General features: G+C 41.9%; 1 protein-coding gene across 1 annotated transcript in view; it reads right to left on the reverse strand.

The window, feature by feature from the left end:
- wwc1 (WW and C2 domain containing 1) overlaps positions 1 to 16128 on the reverse strand; it is a 44253-nt gene that overhangs the window by 22616 nt on the left and 5509 nt on the right. The window contains exons 2-5 of the mRNA XM_079565943.1: positions 5017 to 5126; positions 3691 to 3894; positions 2438 to 2514; positions 1846 to 1925 (exon numbers count right to left, since the gene is read on the reverse strand). Coding sequence (XP_079422069.1) covers positions 1846 to 1925; positions 2438 to 2514; positions 3691 to 3894; positions 5017 to 5126 — 471 coding nt within the window. The remainder of the gene's footprint in view (positions 1 to 1845; positions 1926 to 2437; positions 2515 to 3690; positions 3895 to 5016; positions 5127 to 16128) is intronic.

Here is a 16128-nt window from a genome sequence, read left to right on the forward strand (position 1 = left end):
TGAAATAAGAGATTCTGAAATCTCAGTGAGACTCATTTTAAAGAAGAAAAAAGGGCACCAGCACCTTTCTTGAAAGCTGTGTCATTTTAATATAGACAAGGCAATGCTCACTATCTTTTCATAGCTCTTGCATTTTAACTGTTGTTCCCATTGGTGGCTTCGTTTGGAAACTTGTCACCGAAGGACAGGAACAAAATGAACCAGATTATTAAATGGGCCAGCCGATTGATTGGGGACTCCCAACTAAGTCTTAAAGCCCTGTCCACCAGGCAGGTGCAGCCTGTAGCCACTAACATGTGACTCTCATCCTCTGTCCGAGGAGTTTAGTCTGCTTCTATTGGGTTGCAGGTTTCAGGTGCCGAGCTGTGAAACAATGTGCTATAGCAACAGCTTTGTCTCTTTCACAGCTATTCTTTAAAAAAAAAAAAAAAAAATGGCCTATGGAGCTGGTAATAGACCAGTTAATGAATGTATTTACAGTATTATTGTTGGTACAGTGACACTGAAATAGATTTTCCTATGTATGGTGAGCCAATATGCTAATGTTTGACTATGTGTGCACTTTTTGATATGTATAACAACTATTTGTCCTGACTACGAGTACTAATAAAGTAAACCTGAGCTTTCCTGGTTAAATTAAGATTAAAAAAAAAGCTAAAATCCACGTTACAAAAAAAGCACCTTCACACAAACACGCATTGGATCACATGGGGAGCAGGAGCGGTGTAAATGCATTGATCTGTTGGAAAACCGCAAATTAGGATCCAGTTGGCAGAGAGACTCGGGGCGATGGTGTGAGGAGCACTGAGCTGTAAAGTCAAACCCGAGGTGAGCACGAGGGGGGCCTGGGGACACTTCAGTCTGAATGACTTGGCACTTTCTTATGCGTAAATTAAACAAGTAAAACGCATTTAACTTGCGGGGAAGTTGCAGAGTTTGCGGCTCATTGGGAAAAGTGTCAGGGTTTCCGAAAAGTCGACACACCAATTTTTGTCGAGCTTGCTAGAACAGTTCAATCGAATTCAAATCCTGGAGGGTCTTGCTTCAGTGCCAGCGCTTACGTCGCTCCTCGTGACCCGGAGCTCCTCCCGCGGCGCTACATAAACCAGGAAACTCTCTCCTCGCCTCCTCAGTCTTCTGTCCTATGTTAATGCTCTTAGGCACGTTAACCTCTTAACTCCCGCCTGAACCGAGAGCATTTTCTCCAGTTCAACTTTACCCAAATCCTGCAGGCCAGTGTAATGCCTCATTTGAAAGCTAAGATCTACAAAACTTATCTAAATGGATCTTTTTCCTCACGTCATCAGATTTCTTTTCCATCATTTTTGGGGGGTGTTTTCAACTATTTTTTGTAATTTTTTTGTAATTTTTTGTAATTTTTTGGTCAAATAGTATATTTTTTGTGACTTTTTGTCAATTTTTTTGCCACTTTTTCATAATTTTTTGGTCAATATTTCGTAATTTTTTGTCACTTTCTGTTATTTTTTGTCCTTTTTGTCAATTTTTTGTCATATTTTTGTCATTTAGTCAATTTTTCGTCATTTTTTGTCACTTTCTGTCATTTTTTTGTCCTTTTTGTCAATTTGTTGTCACATTTTTGTCATTTTTTGTCAATTTTTTGTCCGTTTTTTGTCATATTTTTCTCACTTTTTTGTCATATCTTCATCGTTGTTTTCGTCTCAGTTCTGTCGCTATTTTCTCACCTTTTTTCCAGAAGCTTTTGGATTGGGGTGAAGCCAAACTAGAGAAAATGTGCTCGGTTCTGGTGGGAGTTAAGGGGTTAACATGTGCACCGTCATCTGGATTCTAACCGACATGTATCGCAAATCCAAAAATGTGACTTACTCTTTGAGGGTCTCGAAGCCTTGTTCTTTAAACTGGAGCTCCTGCTTCATACAGGCCAAGTCCCGCTTCAGCTTATTCACCTACAAACAGACGACACATGAACAAAAATCAACAGCAACACTTTTCATCTTTTACTTTTGTCCAACTGCATAAAAAAAAAAAAGAAAGACGGTACAGTTTGCGTTCATGACTGATCTTTGAAAGTAATTTGCCGTTTCCCGTCACTCTTTTATAGTGCGTGTTATTTCGGCCAATCAAATCCCTGTCTTATTTATTAGCGACTCGTAGTTTCTTCAGACGTGTGTTCTGGACGGTTATGGCACAACACTAGGAACAGCATTTTGGTTTTGGGCTGTAACTTTGGAAGATATTTGTAGAAAGAGAAGAAACTTGCACAATGAGACGGCGACGTGAGGTGCCAAACGTGCATTTTACTTTCTCTTTCGACCAGAAGCCATTTAGTGACATTTCAGCACTAAAGAGCACATTTTCTCAGCGAATAAGACTGACTTCCCAGACCCCGGCCTCTGATCGTAGTTTAGTGTTTATACTGTATCTTCTCGCGTCTGTACGACAGGCAGCGATGACTCACTCGACTTTTGGACGTGGCGATCTCCGCTTTGAGGATGTCCGGGTCGTATTTACTTGAGGTGGACGATCGGGAGTTTACTGTGGAGAAAAAAAAAGAAGGTAAGATTAAAAACCCATCACGGAAAATGATACATATTTTAGAGAGTCTTAAAGAGGGGGTATTATGCTTTTTTCAATCACATAGCACCAGTCTATATCACACTACAATGATGACGAAACCTCCTGTTGGTCTGTCAATGCAGTAAATTAGAATAACTGCCTTGTATAAAATGTCTCTCTCAAAATGGCTGTAGTGAATGTCTTGAAATAGGCCTCTGTCTCTTTAAGAACCTCTGAGCCTTTCCGACACGCCCCCTCCACACGCTGTCTGTGGCATCAGTGGGGAGGGGGTTCTGCTGAGGGGCAGTGGTTGGTTACTCAGCTGGTGACGAAAGCTCGGAGGCGTCTCCAGGAGGTGGGGGCGTTCCTAGGAGGACTCAGGCAAACCTATCCCTAAAATGGCCGCCATCAGAGTTTTTACAGATTACTCAAAAATACGTGAATGTGTCAAGGCAACACTTCAGGCATGTTTTTAATGAGGGAATGACATATAACATGATGTAAAGCTTGAAAAAGTCGATTTTGCATAACACCCCCCCTTTAAGAGACTTAAGAAACCTAGCATGAAAGTCTGTCTGATCTGATCCAGCCTGCAGCAATACTGCCGGTCCCCATACGGTAAATTATTACAGATTTTTAGAAAAGGGAATTTGGCAAAGTTCCTTCGTCTCACTACCATCGGCAAATTTGAGCTTAGAACCAAGACTAGATATATCAATATATCAGTCTCCGGAACCATAAGTGACAGAGGCCTCCCGTTTGCCGCACTGAGAAGAGCACAATCAGAGCTTTAAAATGAATCCTCCCACTGTTTTATGTTGCAGACTTTTGCTTACCTTTTTTTGTTTTGGAATCTGTACGTTTTTGTCTTTAAAACGAGCTCCCTCTGAAATACCGACTAATCCTGAATGTCCTGAATAAATCAGCTCTAATTAATTGCTTCTCATAAATTGCCCCCCTGCTGTCTCAGTTCAACAACAGGATTATGGACAAGACATTTAGAAAAATCAGCCAGAACTATCTGCCATAAATACAGGTGGTGCATATCGGCATCAGCCTCAGACAATATTTTGCTGACAGATAAAAAACAAACATAAATGTAAAGGAACTAAAATCCTCTAAACTTGAGTTCGAAAGGACCGCGGCTCGACTTACGGCTGGTGTGGGAGGTGGACTTGTCTCTCCACGCCTCGCTCAGCTGCCTGTACTCCTGCTGGGCAAGTCTCAGCCGCTGCTCCTTCACCTCGTAGATCTCCCTCTGGGCGCTCAGAGCGTCCCGCGCCACAGAGAGGTACTCCTTCAGCATGGTCTCCTGCTCCCGCTGCCACTGGGCACGGGGGTCCTCCAGCTGGGTACTCTCTGCACAAACACAACACCAGGACACACACCATGAGGAGGCTTAGAACGAACCACAAACTGAACGCTATGAACCAGAATGATGAAAGTCAAGTCGTGAGGCATTTTCAGAAAAAATACCAGTGTTGTACAAAACGGGATGGGAGAAGGCCCCCCTCTTCCATCCCGTTTTGGTCAAAGTGGAGAAGAAGATGTAGAGCAGAAAGTCAAAGTGGAGAAGAAGATGTAGAGCAGAGGGACAAAGTGAAGAACAAGATGTAGAGCAGAGAGTCAAAGTGGAGAAGAAGATGTAGAGCAGAGAGTCAAAGTGGAGAAGAAGATGTAGAGCAGAGAGTCAAAGTGGAGAAGAAGATGTAGAGCAGAGAGTCAAAGTGGAGAAGAAGATGTAGAGCAGAGGGACAAAGTGGAGAAGAAGATGTAGAGCAGAGGGAAAAAGTGAAGAAGATGTGGAGCAGAGGGTCAAAGTGGAGAAGAAGATGCAGAGCAGAGAGTCAAAGTGAAGAAGAAGATGCAGAGCAGAGAGTCAAAGTGGAGAAGAAGATGTAGAGCAGAGGGTCAAAGTGGAGAAGATGTAGAGCAGAGGGTCAAAGTGGAGAAGATGTAGAGCAGAGGGTCAAAGTGGAGAAGAAGATGTAGAGCAGAGAGTCAAAGTGAAGAAGAAGATGTAGAGCAGAGAGTCAAAGTGGAGAAGAAGATGTAGAGCAGAGAGTCAAAGTGGAGAAGATGTAGAGCAGAGAGTCAAAGTGGAGAAGAAGATGTAGAGCAGAGGGACAAAGTGGAGAAGAAGATGTAGAGCAGAGAGTCAAAGTGGAGAAGATGTAGAGCAGAGGGTCAAAGTGGAGAAGAAGATGTAGAGCAGAGAGTCAAAGTGGAGAAGATGTAGAGCAGAGGGTCAAAGTGGAGAAGAAGATGCAGAGCAGAGAGTCAAAGTGGAGAAGAAGATGTAGAGCAGAGAGTCAAAGTGGAGAAGAAGATGCAGAGCAGAGAGTCAAAGTGGAGAAGAAGATGCAGAGCAGAGAGTCAAAGTGAAGAAGAAGATGCAGAGCAGAGAGTCAAAGTGGAGAAGAAGATGGAGAGCAGCGAGTCAAAGTGAAGAAGGAGATGCAGACGTAAGGTTAAACTCACTCGTGTTGTGGTCCACGAAGTATGAGCCCACCACGGGGTCGTACGCCTCCTCCCATCCCACCGGCAACTCGTCCCCGATGCAGTCCGCAAACGTCAAAGGCTTTGTGTGTCTGGAAAACACAAAATCATTTATAAATGAATGAAAATCTCCTTTTCTTCTGACCAACAATGAAACAGACTATAGTAACTGATGCTAAGGGAGGTCTTAATTGTACATAGCACTAAGTTTTCAGTGTAAAGAGGAACAGGTTTGAGTGGCGAACTGGGTGCCAATAGTTCTGGCGATTCCCAGCAAGTTTAAGTTTAGGGACTTAACACATTTGGAAAACGACTAAGACTAAAGATCTAGCGACTAAAAAGTACAAAATACAAGCTTTTAACCTCTTAACTCCCGCCTGAACCGAGAGGATCTTTTTCTTCACGTCATCAGATTTTTTTTCCATAATTTTTTTGTTGGGTATTATTCAACTCATTTTTGTAACTCATTTTTTTGGTCATTTTTTGTCACATTTTTGTCATTTTTTCGTCAACTTTTTGTCAATTTTCTATCAAATTTTTGTCATTTCTTTTTGTAATTTTTTCGTCTAATTTTTGTCATTTTTTGGTCAAATTTTTATAACATTTTTGTCATATTTTTTGTAATTTTTTTGTCAAACTTTTCTCACTTTTTAGTCACATTTCCATCATTGTTTTCGTGTCAGTTTTGTTGCTATTTTCACACCTTTTTTCCCAGAAGCTTCTGAATTGGGGTAAAGCCAAACTGGAGAAAATGTGCTCGGTTCAGGTGGGAGTTAAGGGGTTAAAAGAGGTATAGTATGTGGTAATAAAGCAGTTAGCATGGAGCATTTTTTGCGCATAGGGTTTCTTACAGAAAGGTATAACTAGTAAAAAAACACAACATAGAACCATTGAAACTATGACATGTTTTCTTCAATTATAAATATTACTAAAATTACTTATTGTACAGAAGAATTCTCATAAAACTTGTTAAAAATGTAAATTTATCTATGAAAGTGAGTCACCTTGTATCAGAGGAAAAGTGGTGTTAGTGCAAAGTTGTTTCAAAAGCCTCAAAATATTCAATAGAAAAGTGTGAATACAGTTGCTGTTATAAAGCTGCACGATTTCATCAAAAAAGCATTGCGATTTTTTTAGATTTGAAATTTATGCTTTAAAATAGGGGCACAGCGGTTAGCGCTTGTGCTTCGCAGCTAGAAGGTCCCGGGTTCAATTTCCACCTGGACGGGGCCTTTCTGTGTGGAGTTTGCATGTTCTCCCAGTGTCTGCGTCTGCGGTTTCCTCCACTACCACTAAAAACATGTACAACAGGCCAGAATGAGTGAGTGGGGGTGGTCGGAGGGGCCGATGGCACAGACTGGATGCCTCGCTCAGTCTACCCACAGTGTAGGGTCACAGTGTAGGGAGTGAACGAATAATGACCTTAGTGTAGAGCTTTGAGAAACTTGGTAACACAGGCTTGTAAAGTGCAATACAAGTGAAAGACGTTGTTATTATTATTATTATTATAAATAAATAAAGATTTGGTACTTAGTATAAATATTTCTCTAAGTAGTAGTCGTAGCAACAGCTTTATCTGACTATGTTGTGCTTGGTTGTCCTTCCCTCGTAACGGCAAAATAAATCAAATGAAAATCAGATTACACACACAATAAAAATGCCATCCCAATCTTTGTTGTGAAGAGCGAGAGGAGAATGAGCGAGAGAGGGGAGGGGGTGGAGCGTGACAATGGGAGCGGCGTGTCCCGGGGCATTCCTAAAGTGGCTCCGACACAGCCCGGAGGTTTCTGGGGCAACGGGGAGAAGAGCGGATCCCAGAATGAGGCTCCGCTGCCGGGGAAGACGGCGTGGACGGAGAGGGGAGGGGGGTGCGGCACGTGGTTGGACCGAGAGGAGATGACTTCAGCAACTGAGCAGAATCGGTGCCATAACTTTGACCAATGAGACGAGCTGTGAGCCGGGCTGTAGATTTCAAATTCTCTCTCCTCATTTTGCAATCTTGCAGACTGTCACTTTAATAGGGCTGCAGTGCTTCACCTCTTTCACAGAGGACATGAATACTACCAAGTACACGATCTGCCACGGATAAAGCAGAAGGAAATTCGATGGCATTTGAATGAACGAAAGCAAAAATCATACGCATTTTTGTTATTGTTGGTTTGTTTGTTCAAATCAGGGTCAAAAAAAGGCTCAAAAGGAACCAAACCAAATGAAATCAGAACTTAAGACAGAAATTGTCAAGCTCCCATGCATTTTTGTTTTCGGATGTGTTAGAAATGGATGATTTTCAAAATATTGAACAGTCCCTCCAGGATCAATGAAGGTCCTAGAGTCAATTTCTGTACTCTGGAGTTGAAGCGTAGAGCATTTTGCCTCTCATCCAAATGTCTTCGTCAGCAACACTAAAGTTTAAGCCCAGCACACAGACTAAATACAGAGAAGACAAAGCAACAAAGCAATGCGATTTATTCTATTTGATGCAAAGAAGGGGATTGCAAAGATCATTCATTACATTGGTGAAAACTAACAACAGCTCCAGAAGAGGATTCATCAACGCCGTAGGGAAAGCACAAGCGGCCCCCAGTCTGCTGTTCATCTCCACCTTAAAGCCACCAACCACTCCTTTGAGGACAGGGAGGTTAAAGTTTTAGCTAAAGAAAAACGTCGGTTTGAAAGAGGAGTCAAAGAAGCAGTTTTTGTGAAGAAACAAAATCCCTCCATGAACAGGAATGGAGGTCTTAGATTCCACCTGTCCCGCTGTACAGCAGCCTTCTACTCCCCAGGCCTGGAGGGCTCGATCAAGCTAATGAGGCTGATCCACAGGTAATTAGCAGTGATCAGCTCAGAGTAGGGCCGTTCAGACTGAAACTCGGGTGTGAGTTAGGTCGTTAGGACTTAGAACTACAAAGTCCTAGAACTACAATGAAGTTTATCCACAAGTGAGAGTAGCCATTAATAGAGGGGATGGACTGAGCCAAGCTAAAACTCCTCCCAGAAGATGACTCAAGAACCTTCATTGAAGATGGGCAACACCTGAACGACTGAGAGCCGACACAGCCATGTTCAGCCCTAATTAGCTTCATTCTAATTCAAGCACCCTCTACTGGCAACAATGGCTCTTTCCATGGACTTTAAAAGCTTTGCAACCAAATACTCCCCGACTCCTGTGCAACTCTGCCCCACAGTCAAAAACATATCCATGTCCGTATTAAAAGTCTGGAGGCTCGGTGCGACACGTGGCGCTGCCCTCGCACTCTCCCGTTACACCGCTGTAGTAATAGTAGTAGTAGTAAAAACAACCTCATATTTAGGCATACGAGGCCGTTGATTTGGTCAGCTGACTGCTGTGGGCCAATGGGAGCGCTCATTGCGGTGTCCCTGTCTGCAATGTGAGCGGAGCGAGTTTTTCAGTGAAAACGCGTCCCGAGGATAGTGTGACGGTGTCTGTTTCACCTGGACAGGTAACTCCATCCTTAGAGAGAAGAGCTCGGCAAATAGCTGCTTTAGGAGCCGAGGCGAGACACTGCGGGGGAATAGAACAAAACGCGATTGTGTGGGTGATTTTGGCGATGATGTTTTGTCACGATTGTTTTTTTTTTGTATTTCCTTGATCGGGCAGGAACTACAGGTGGCAGAAAAAGCCTATTTTTGGGCAATTAAATGTAAATAATGCATAGAGCAAAGATTAAAAATATGGTTTTATTTTGTTCATTCTTTAAAGATGTTTTCAGAGAGGATTTTTGATATTTTGTTTACCTATTATATAATGTAGTTATTGGTGAAAAAATCCGTAAAAATTGTTTCAAAACTCAAAATAGCTCAGGATAGGAATTAAATATGAAAGAAAACAGTGATAAAAAAAAAACAAAGACTGAAAAGTGTGGAGTCTGTAGGAGCTACTTAAGTGGAGACGTTGTTGTAAAGGTGTAAGGAAAACCTTCATTTTTAGAAAGCTGGCCCTGAAGTTTTGTCGGGCACATACGGCCGCCATCTTTCACAAAAGAAATGGCCATATTTAGATTATGGAGTCTTGTCGGGGGCATTATTTATAAGTGCATCATGTGAACTCCAAACATGCCTTAGATCAGACATTTGGACACCTTAAGTCTAGGTATTTTATGCAAAGTGAGTTAAGAGTCTGGACAAGGCCTGGGATATTGTCATTCAGTGGTTTTTCAATTCACTAGTTCTGCTTCGGTGATTTAAGCAATCCTAGTCAAGTGTGAAGTTTCAAAAGAAGAAGATAGCACATTTTAATTATCTTTTAGTGGAAACACAACATGAAATGTGATCAAATCGAAATTGTGGTCAAAGGACATTTGCTGCAGCAGGACTACAAGGAGGACATGGACAATCGGCTGTTTGGGCTCCAGGAAAATGCAACAAAACCGTGCAACAACTCAATTAATAATTTAAAGTAAGAAATCACACAAACCAAAAGACAGGCCAAAGAAAAGCCACAGCCCAGAGGAAACCAATAGTGTGATAATTCCGTTAGAGTTATACAAGACTTGTAAATACCTCCGTCTTTGTGACTCGAGTGTTGTCAGGCTAAAGGAATGTTCCGCGCTGATAAGACATAAAGAAACTGGCTGGAATCATGAGGTTTTATTTACCTGCACAAGTACAGGCAGCTAACAAAACTATAGACAATATGATAAAAACTAGAGTTTAAACTATTTTATAATAATGAAATAATAATTATTCACATCATATGTTTGGACCTGACACTCCTGAATGTAGTCGGCCCCGGGCTAAGCTCACAGCCATGCTCACATAGCGTTTTTGTCCTCGCAGCTAGAAGAGCCAGATGCAAAGATGATCTAAAAGATGTAAAGTAATGCAAGAAAAATCTACTGTTACAGAAAACCATAAGAATCACATGTTTTACAGAGAAAAAAAGCTAATGTTGTCTTTGCACCCAGCGAGATAGTTAACATTAAAGGGACTAATGGAGTTTAAAAATGTTAAAACTATGTATGTTCATCCCCCTGCATGTTCCAGCCATTTCCAAATGTGTACAATGAGCCCAGACCTGTTCACCACAACTGCCTCTAAAATCCTGCACTGTCACTCAAAAAGCTGTTACTTCGGGTCCAAAGTGGCGTCATGCACAAGCTCAACATAGAGACCGCAGTTACGCACAAGACCTAAGGTGGCAGTAATGAGCATAAAATGATCAACTTGCATCTAGTCTCTAAGATAAACCGATCACAGAAAAGTAGAACCCTTTAAAGATCTAAACAAACATGGCGGCTTGAGGGAAAGAAGAACTGTTTCAAACAGTACAAATCACATATAAGACTAGGGCTGCGGCATCGATATTTGTGTCTTACAATGATTTATTATTTGCCGAAATATTCGCCCTTAAAGCTGTTCCTAGCCGGGCAGTACACATTTCCACCTGAAACGTCGCTAGAGAAGAAGAGTATAGAGCCTGAGGCAAGAAGACGATGAGAACTTTACTCAGCCCAACAAAAGGCTGAGAAAAACTGTTGAAGCACAGTGGCTTATGTCGACTTCTAGCTGAATTTAAAAAAATCATCACAATCAAGTTGAAAATGCAATGGTTGCAATTAGCAAAGTGTAAGGAATACACTTGTTCAGATAATATAGTACTCTGAAAATCACACAAAATCCTGTGTTTGTGGGATATACGTTAATACACCTGCTACGAGTGTTCAGACATCTCCAAGTTTAGCTTTCAGTCCCGCACAAATTTCAATAAACTAAAACGTGCACTGTAAAATGAACTTTGAAACTATAATTGGCAAATCCATCCATCCATCCATCCATCCATCCATTTTCAATTCACATAAAATAGAAAAGTATAGAAATTAGAAAGGAGCGAGTTACAAACTAAAATGATCTTGAAACATGTTTTCATCTAGCTACTGGACGCAGAATGTCTCCAAAACCACAACTCGTCACTACCTGCTAAACAACGGTAATTATTGTCATTCTTTGTGGTTCAAAACATCTCTGCTATTTTCTACTCAAGAATGCATCCTGTTCCATGCCGTCTCAGGTGTTGACAAGAGACGTTTCGTAAAGCAAACTCCTCAAAGGTGATGTCCCTCTGCTGAAAGACCGCTGTCAAACTTCATTCCTAAAAACCAGATCATAACAACAGCTTTTCACGTGATGCCCCAATTTGTGTTGCTCCCTTAGTAAATAAGTTAAAAAACACAAGGATCTCTTGGCTTGTTATTTCAGACACAGGCGCCAAGCGTTGTCTCCGCTATGTCCTCTGGAAGTTCGTCGCATTGTCAGCAGTTAGGGCTGTACCGGTACCATTTTTTTACATGATAAACTGGGCTCAAGGTGGCGGCCGATACCGTTCCAATACTACGAAGTGACGCAGCTCAATAAGCCGCGCTGCGCTGTGTGGGTCAATCAGGCTCCTAATTTCAGCCCAAAGAAACCACTCCGCCATTGAAATGTGTGAGCGAGTCCGGGTAGTGGAGCGTGAACACTGAAGTATATTGAGCCATAACCGTGACCCACAAGGCTCACGGGCATTGGTTTAAAGACTATAAGTCTCAAGTGACATTTCCTGCAAATATTTGTGTAGTCAATATCTTGAAAGCGGAAAAGTCAGGACGGCAGCTCCGTAGGCAGGAGCGGACCAGAGCGGACCATAGCGGACCATAGCGGACCATAGCGGACAGGACCTGGGATCAGCCCGACACAGACACCGCCTGTCTGTGCAGCCACTTTTTAAATCATTTCAATTTGTCCTGAAATCATAGGGGAAAGTTTCAAAATGGTGTTGATGTTAAACATAGAGGGTAAATTTCCGTCAAATTAGCGATCGATTAGCCATGTTGTACCATCAGATCACTCATAAAATAATATACAAATAAAGTACATTTGGCATAGCCTATATGTGTACGTGGATCTTCGTTTGACCAAACAAAACAAGGATTCTATGTCTCATTCAGTTTAAATGTAATGAATATTGGCCACATGAGGCTGGACTTTGTCCAACAATTGCCTTCAAGGGTCAAAAATGTTGTTCTCACATAGTTATTCCAACTATGTGAACAAGGACTAGGCTAGTCGTCACTTTTGAAGCATCTCTACATATGAACGGTCGTTCAGTTCTTTCCGTTTCTGTCTATCTCCATACGCAGCCCTGGTTGTAAAAATAGACTTTATGCTAATATTGCAACAAGCTCCATGGCGCAAAAAAAAAAACGCTTTAAATCGTCAACTTTTAAAACCATAGAAATAAAAAGTTAAACGGTCCAAATCAGAGCTTTCTTCGTTGCTTCACGCTAGCTATTGATATTGTCAAAATAAATTCCATTACCCATAATGCAACGGGCGATCCGAGATGGGCATTCGGCTTATTCTGCAACAGTTAGTGAAAGGATTCTCCTCGACTTTTTTGGAGCTTTTACGTCTGAGACCCTTCATTGTTTTTATGCTGCTCTGAACGCTAGCGCAGATGCCACGGTGCAACGACCACGGCTGGCATCAGCGGGCACTTATTTAGAAAAATACTGCGTGGCATCAGATCGGGGACTTGGATTAGGAACTTGTGTCGGTATCAAAACGACCTGGTGTGATCTGCTAACGGAAAATCACATCAACTTGACGATCATTTCGTCAACCTGGATGATTTCGCTTGCAGCCCAGTTTGAAACTGTGAAAGGTCTTTTGTTTAAACAGCTTTGCAGAGTCACGGCAGCTCAGGTCATTTCCATCAATCACCTCAAAAACACTCAAATACCACTGATGGCATTTCCGTGTGTCCGCAAAAGAATGAAAAATACTTTGTTGGAAGTTCAGCGAGTCAAAAGTCAAGAAAGGGCAATAAAAGAACACCTTAGGCTACAACTCATGAAGAGCCTTCCAATACATGTCCATCACTGCTCTGGATTCATTGGGCTCTAACCTTAATGCAGTGATGGATGGATGCATCCAGCAGCCTTCGTCGGTCTGATTAGGTGGACATTTTTGTCTTGAGGCGGACATATCATGCAAATGCGACATAGAGCGGGGCTGGATCTGAGTTTTCATGGGGCTCCCCCTACAGGCAGCGGTGGGAATGCCTTGGTAATCTCAACAGTAGTGAACATACTTTCAGCGCTCAGTGTTGGATTATGGGCTTTTAAAATGTGGAAGACGGTTTTGTGTCATTTTTTCCCTATGATGCAATATAACCCAGGAAGTACAGCAGGAACTAACCAGGGAATAACAACCAAGGTGAAGAGGATTACTCAAAACTGTGTCAATGAAGAGAAACACTACTCCAGGATTGTTTTTGACGAAAGAACATTTCAACCTGGTTTAAAGCTCTACACAGTCAAATCTGCAGGATGGCTTTAACATTGAATCTCCAGAGGTCCACAACTAAGGCTTTAAGTCATTAAGATCTTCATATTCCCACATGTCCATGAAACAGAACAAGCAGAAAAACAAGCGTAAGCCGCTGGATTCCAGACATAAACCATTAAAGGGATTTGGTCTCAAAGTCCAGAGGCGCTGAGGTAACAGGTCATTCATGAACACAGGAATGTGAGCCTGTTACAAAGCACAGAAAAGGAAGGAGAGATGGATGGTTAAATTATTTCAATCTAATCATTTCAATTCCAATATCTGTCCCACAATTTGTACCCTGGACTATGAAAACAATCTTTCAACTTCCATCATGAAGTGCAGATACTTCCATCCATCTTCCCTGTGGGACCTCATGCCTGCGATTTCACCATGAAATTGTTTATTTGATACGAGACATGCCAGGCTGGATCGTGGCCACTAGAACGATCACAAATGCTCTAATTCACACGGGCCTATTGTACATGTTTCTTGTTTTAGGGGACACCAGAGCACCTGGAGGGTTCCTGCATACATGGAATCCAGAAACTTATTGCAGAGAGGTGTGAATATCTATAGTAGGATAAAACTAAAACTAAAAACCCACTAACAATGCTGGCACTCATCAAACACATGTTAAAATCCCTGCAGCGTGTCCAGTCAGTGTCAACATTAATCTGAATGTTAATAGCTTTACATAAAGACAATGACACCCAGATGAATATGGCAAAGATGGCAGGGATTAAGAAACTAATCTGAGAAAGAGCCTAAAGCCAAAGGGCACAGATGGTGACAACACAATCCAACAGCACCGGGTTTGAACAGAGGGCAGTGAACGCACCACAACTGTGTGATTGTGGGTCACGGATTGATACTTCAAAAGTCTGACCTTCTTCAGGGAATAAAAACATTATGGAAACCTCAACAATTGACAAACATTAGGAACAAAAAAACGTTCTAAGTTAAATCATGTATATTTGACACAAAACTCTGTTACGAGTTGAAGAAAATGACACATCAGTTAAATAAATGGAAGAGGATTACAGTGCCAAAACACTACTATCGTGATAATGCCTGATCTCATCGTATATCGGAGGCCAAGTGGGTTGGGACCAGGGTCTCCGTTAGCCGGCTGTAGCCAGGTTTTAGCCGGTTTGAAAGTAAATGTCCGGTAAATATTTCCATCAGCCAAACAGGCCGACAACAATAACTCTGGTGAAATATTGTATTTAGCCAATTTCCCTATTTTTCTCCAAAGTCAGTGACTGGTCGGAGATTGTCAGGCTCGGTTCTGTTTCCGTAAATCTATTATTTAAAAAAAAAACTTCCACTGGGGTTTTTGCGACCAGAAAGTCTAAGCACAAGTTGCTGAATGTTAAACGGAATCGGCTTACTTTCAATCACACAAAAAAACATCCAATGATCAGTTTTGTACAGGGTCAAATCAAAACATGGCTAAATCAACTAAATGTCCATGTAATATTTTTTGCCCTAGATAATCCATATGTCGGTCACAACCAAACTCAAGCAGACAATACTCCAGGTCTGATGCAGGAAAAGCAATGTAGCCCGGGTAAAAGCGGTACGTTTGGCGGAACATGGTTAAGATGCACCAGTAGTGGATTAGACAGTGGTGGCATTGTGTTGCGGCTTTGGGCTCTTTAAAATTGCAGCAACTCACTTTCGCTGACACTGGACACCGTGTTATCATGACAACAGCAGGCATTCCTCTGTGCCATTAGTTATACATGAACCAACCGAGTCAAGCACAACACCGCGGCTGCATCTGAACCGCAGCGAAACCAGCCTCGCCGACGGGCTGCGTGATGGGAAATATCCAACTGCAGTCTGTCTCAGGAGAGGTTCACTTCGCCAGATTTGTGATTTCAATTTAAACGAGGGCCAACTCGGGACAAAAGAAAATCTAAATCAGAATGTAGACCTAATTTAACGATAGCAAGAAGCCAAGACTAGTCTGACTGTAGTAGAAGTAGAAGTATTAGTAGTGGCACAGCGGTTAGTGCTCATACATCACAGCTAGAAGGTCCCGAGTTTGATTCCCACCTTGATGGCGCCTTTCTGTGTGGAGTTTTCTTGCTCTCCCTGTGTCTACGTAGGTTTCCTCCGGTTTCCCCTACCACTAAAAACATGTACAATAGGCCAGGATGAATGATGTGCGTACATAAATGTATGGTGGTGGTCAGAGGGACCGTTGGCGAAGATGTGTGCAGTCGCGACAACCCTTCTGTCAGTCTCCCCCAGGGGAAACTGGACACCACAGTGTGTGTGGGGTGAATGTCTCATGTAAAGTTCTTCCTTCTTCCTAAAGCTACAGAACAAAAGGTTTAGGTAGTACCGGCATCAAAAAACTATCGAAAGCAAAATATTTGCACATCTATCTTCATAGACCAAGTTTTGATGGCTGTGCTAAAGAAAGTTGTTCGGATGTTTCGGCTCAAATAAATGATACAAATTTAAAAGAAATTGTCTTTTATGGAATATATTAACACTATTGTTCATTTTTTTATTCTAGATGATAAATATTTTAGTATAGGGATCATAAACCAAGTATTGTTAAAGCTACATTATGAAACTTATTATGTGGAAAACAAGGTTGATATTTGTGCGTATTTGACCTTGTACCAGCATCGAAAAAACAATGTTTTAACAGTACCAGCCATATTTAGGCCAATCTATGAAGTTGCCTAAAAACTTTAGCAGGTTATCCCGATTGACAGCAAGATGTAACATAAGAGGAGGGAACTAGAG

Source organism: Gobius niger (assembly GCF_951799975.1).
Source record: "Gobius niger genome assembly, chromosome: 11".
NCBI lineage: Eukaryota > Metazoa > Chordata > Actinopteri > Gobiiformes > Gobiidae > Gobius > Gobius niger.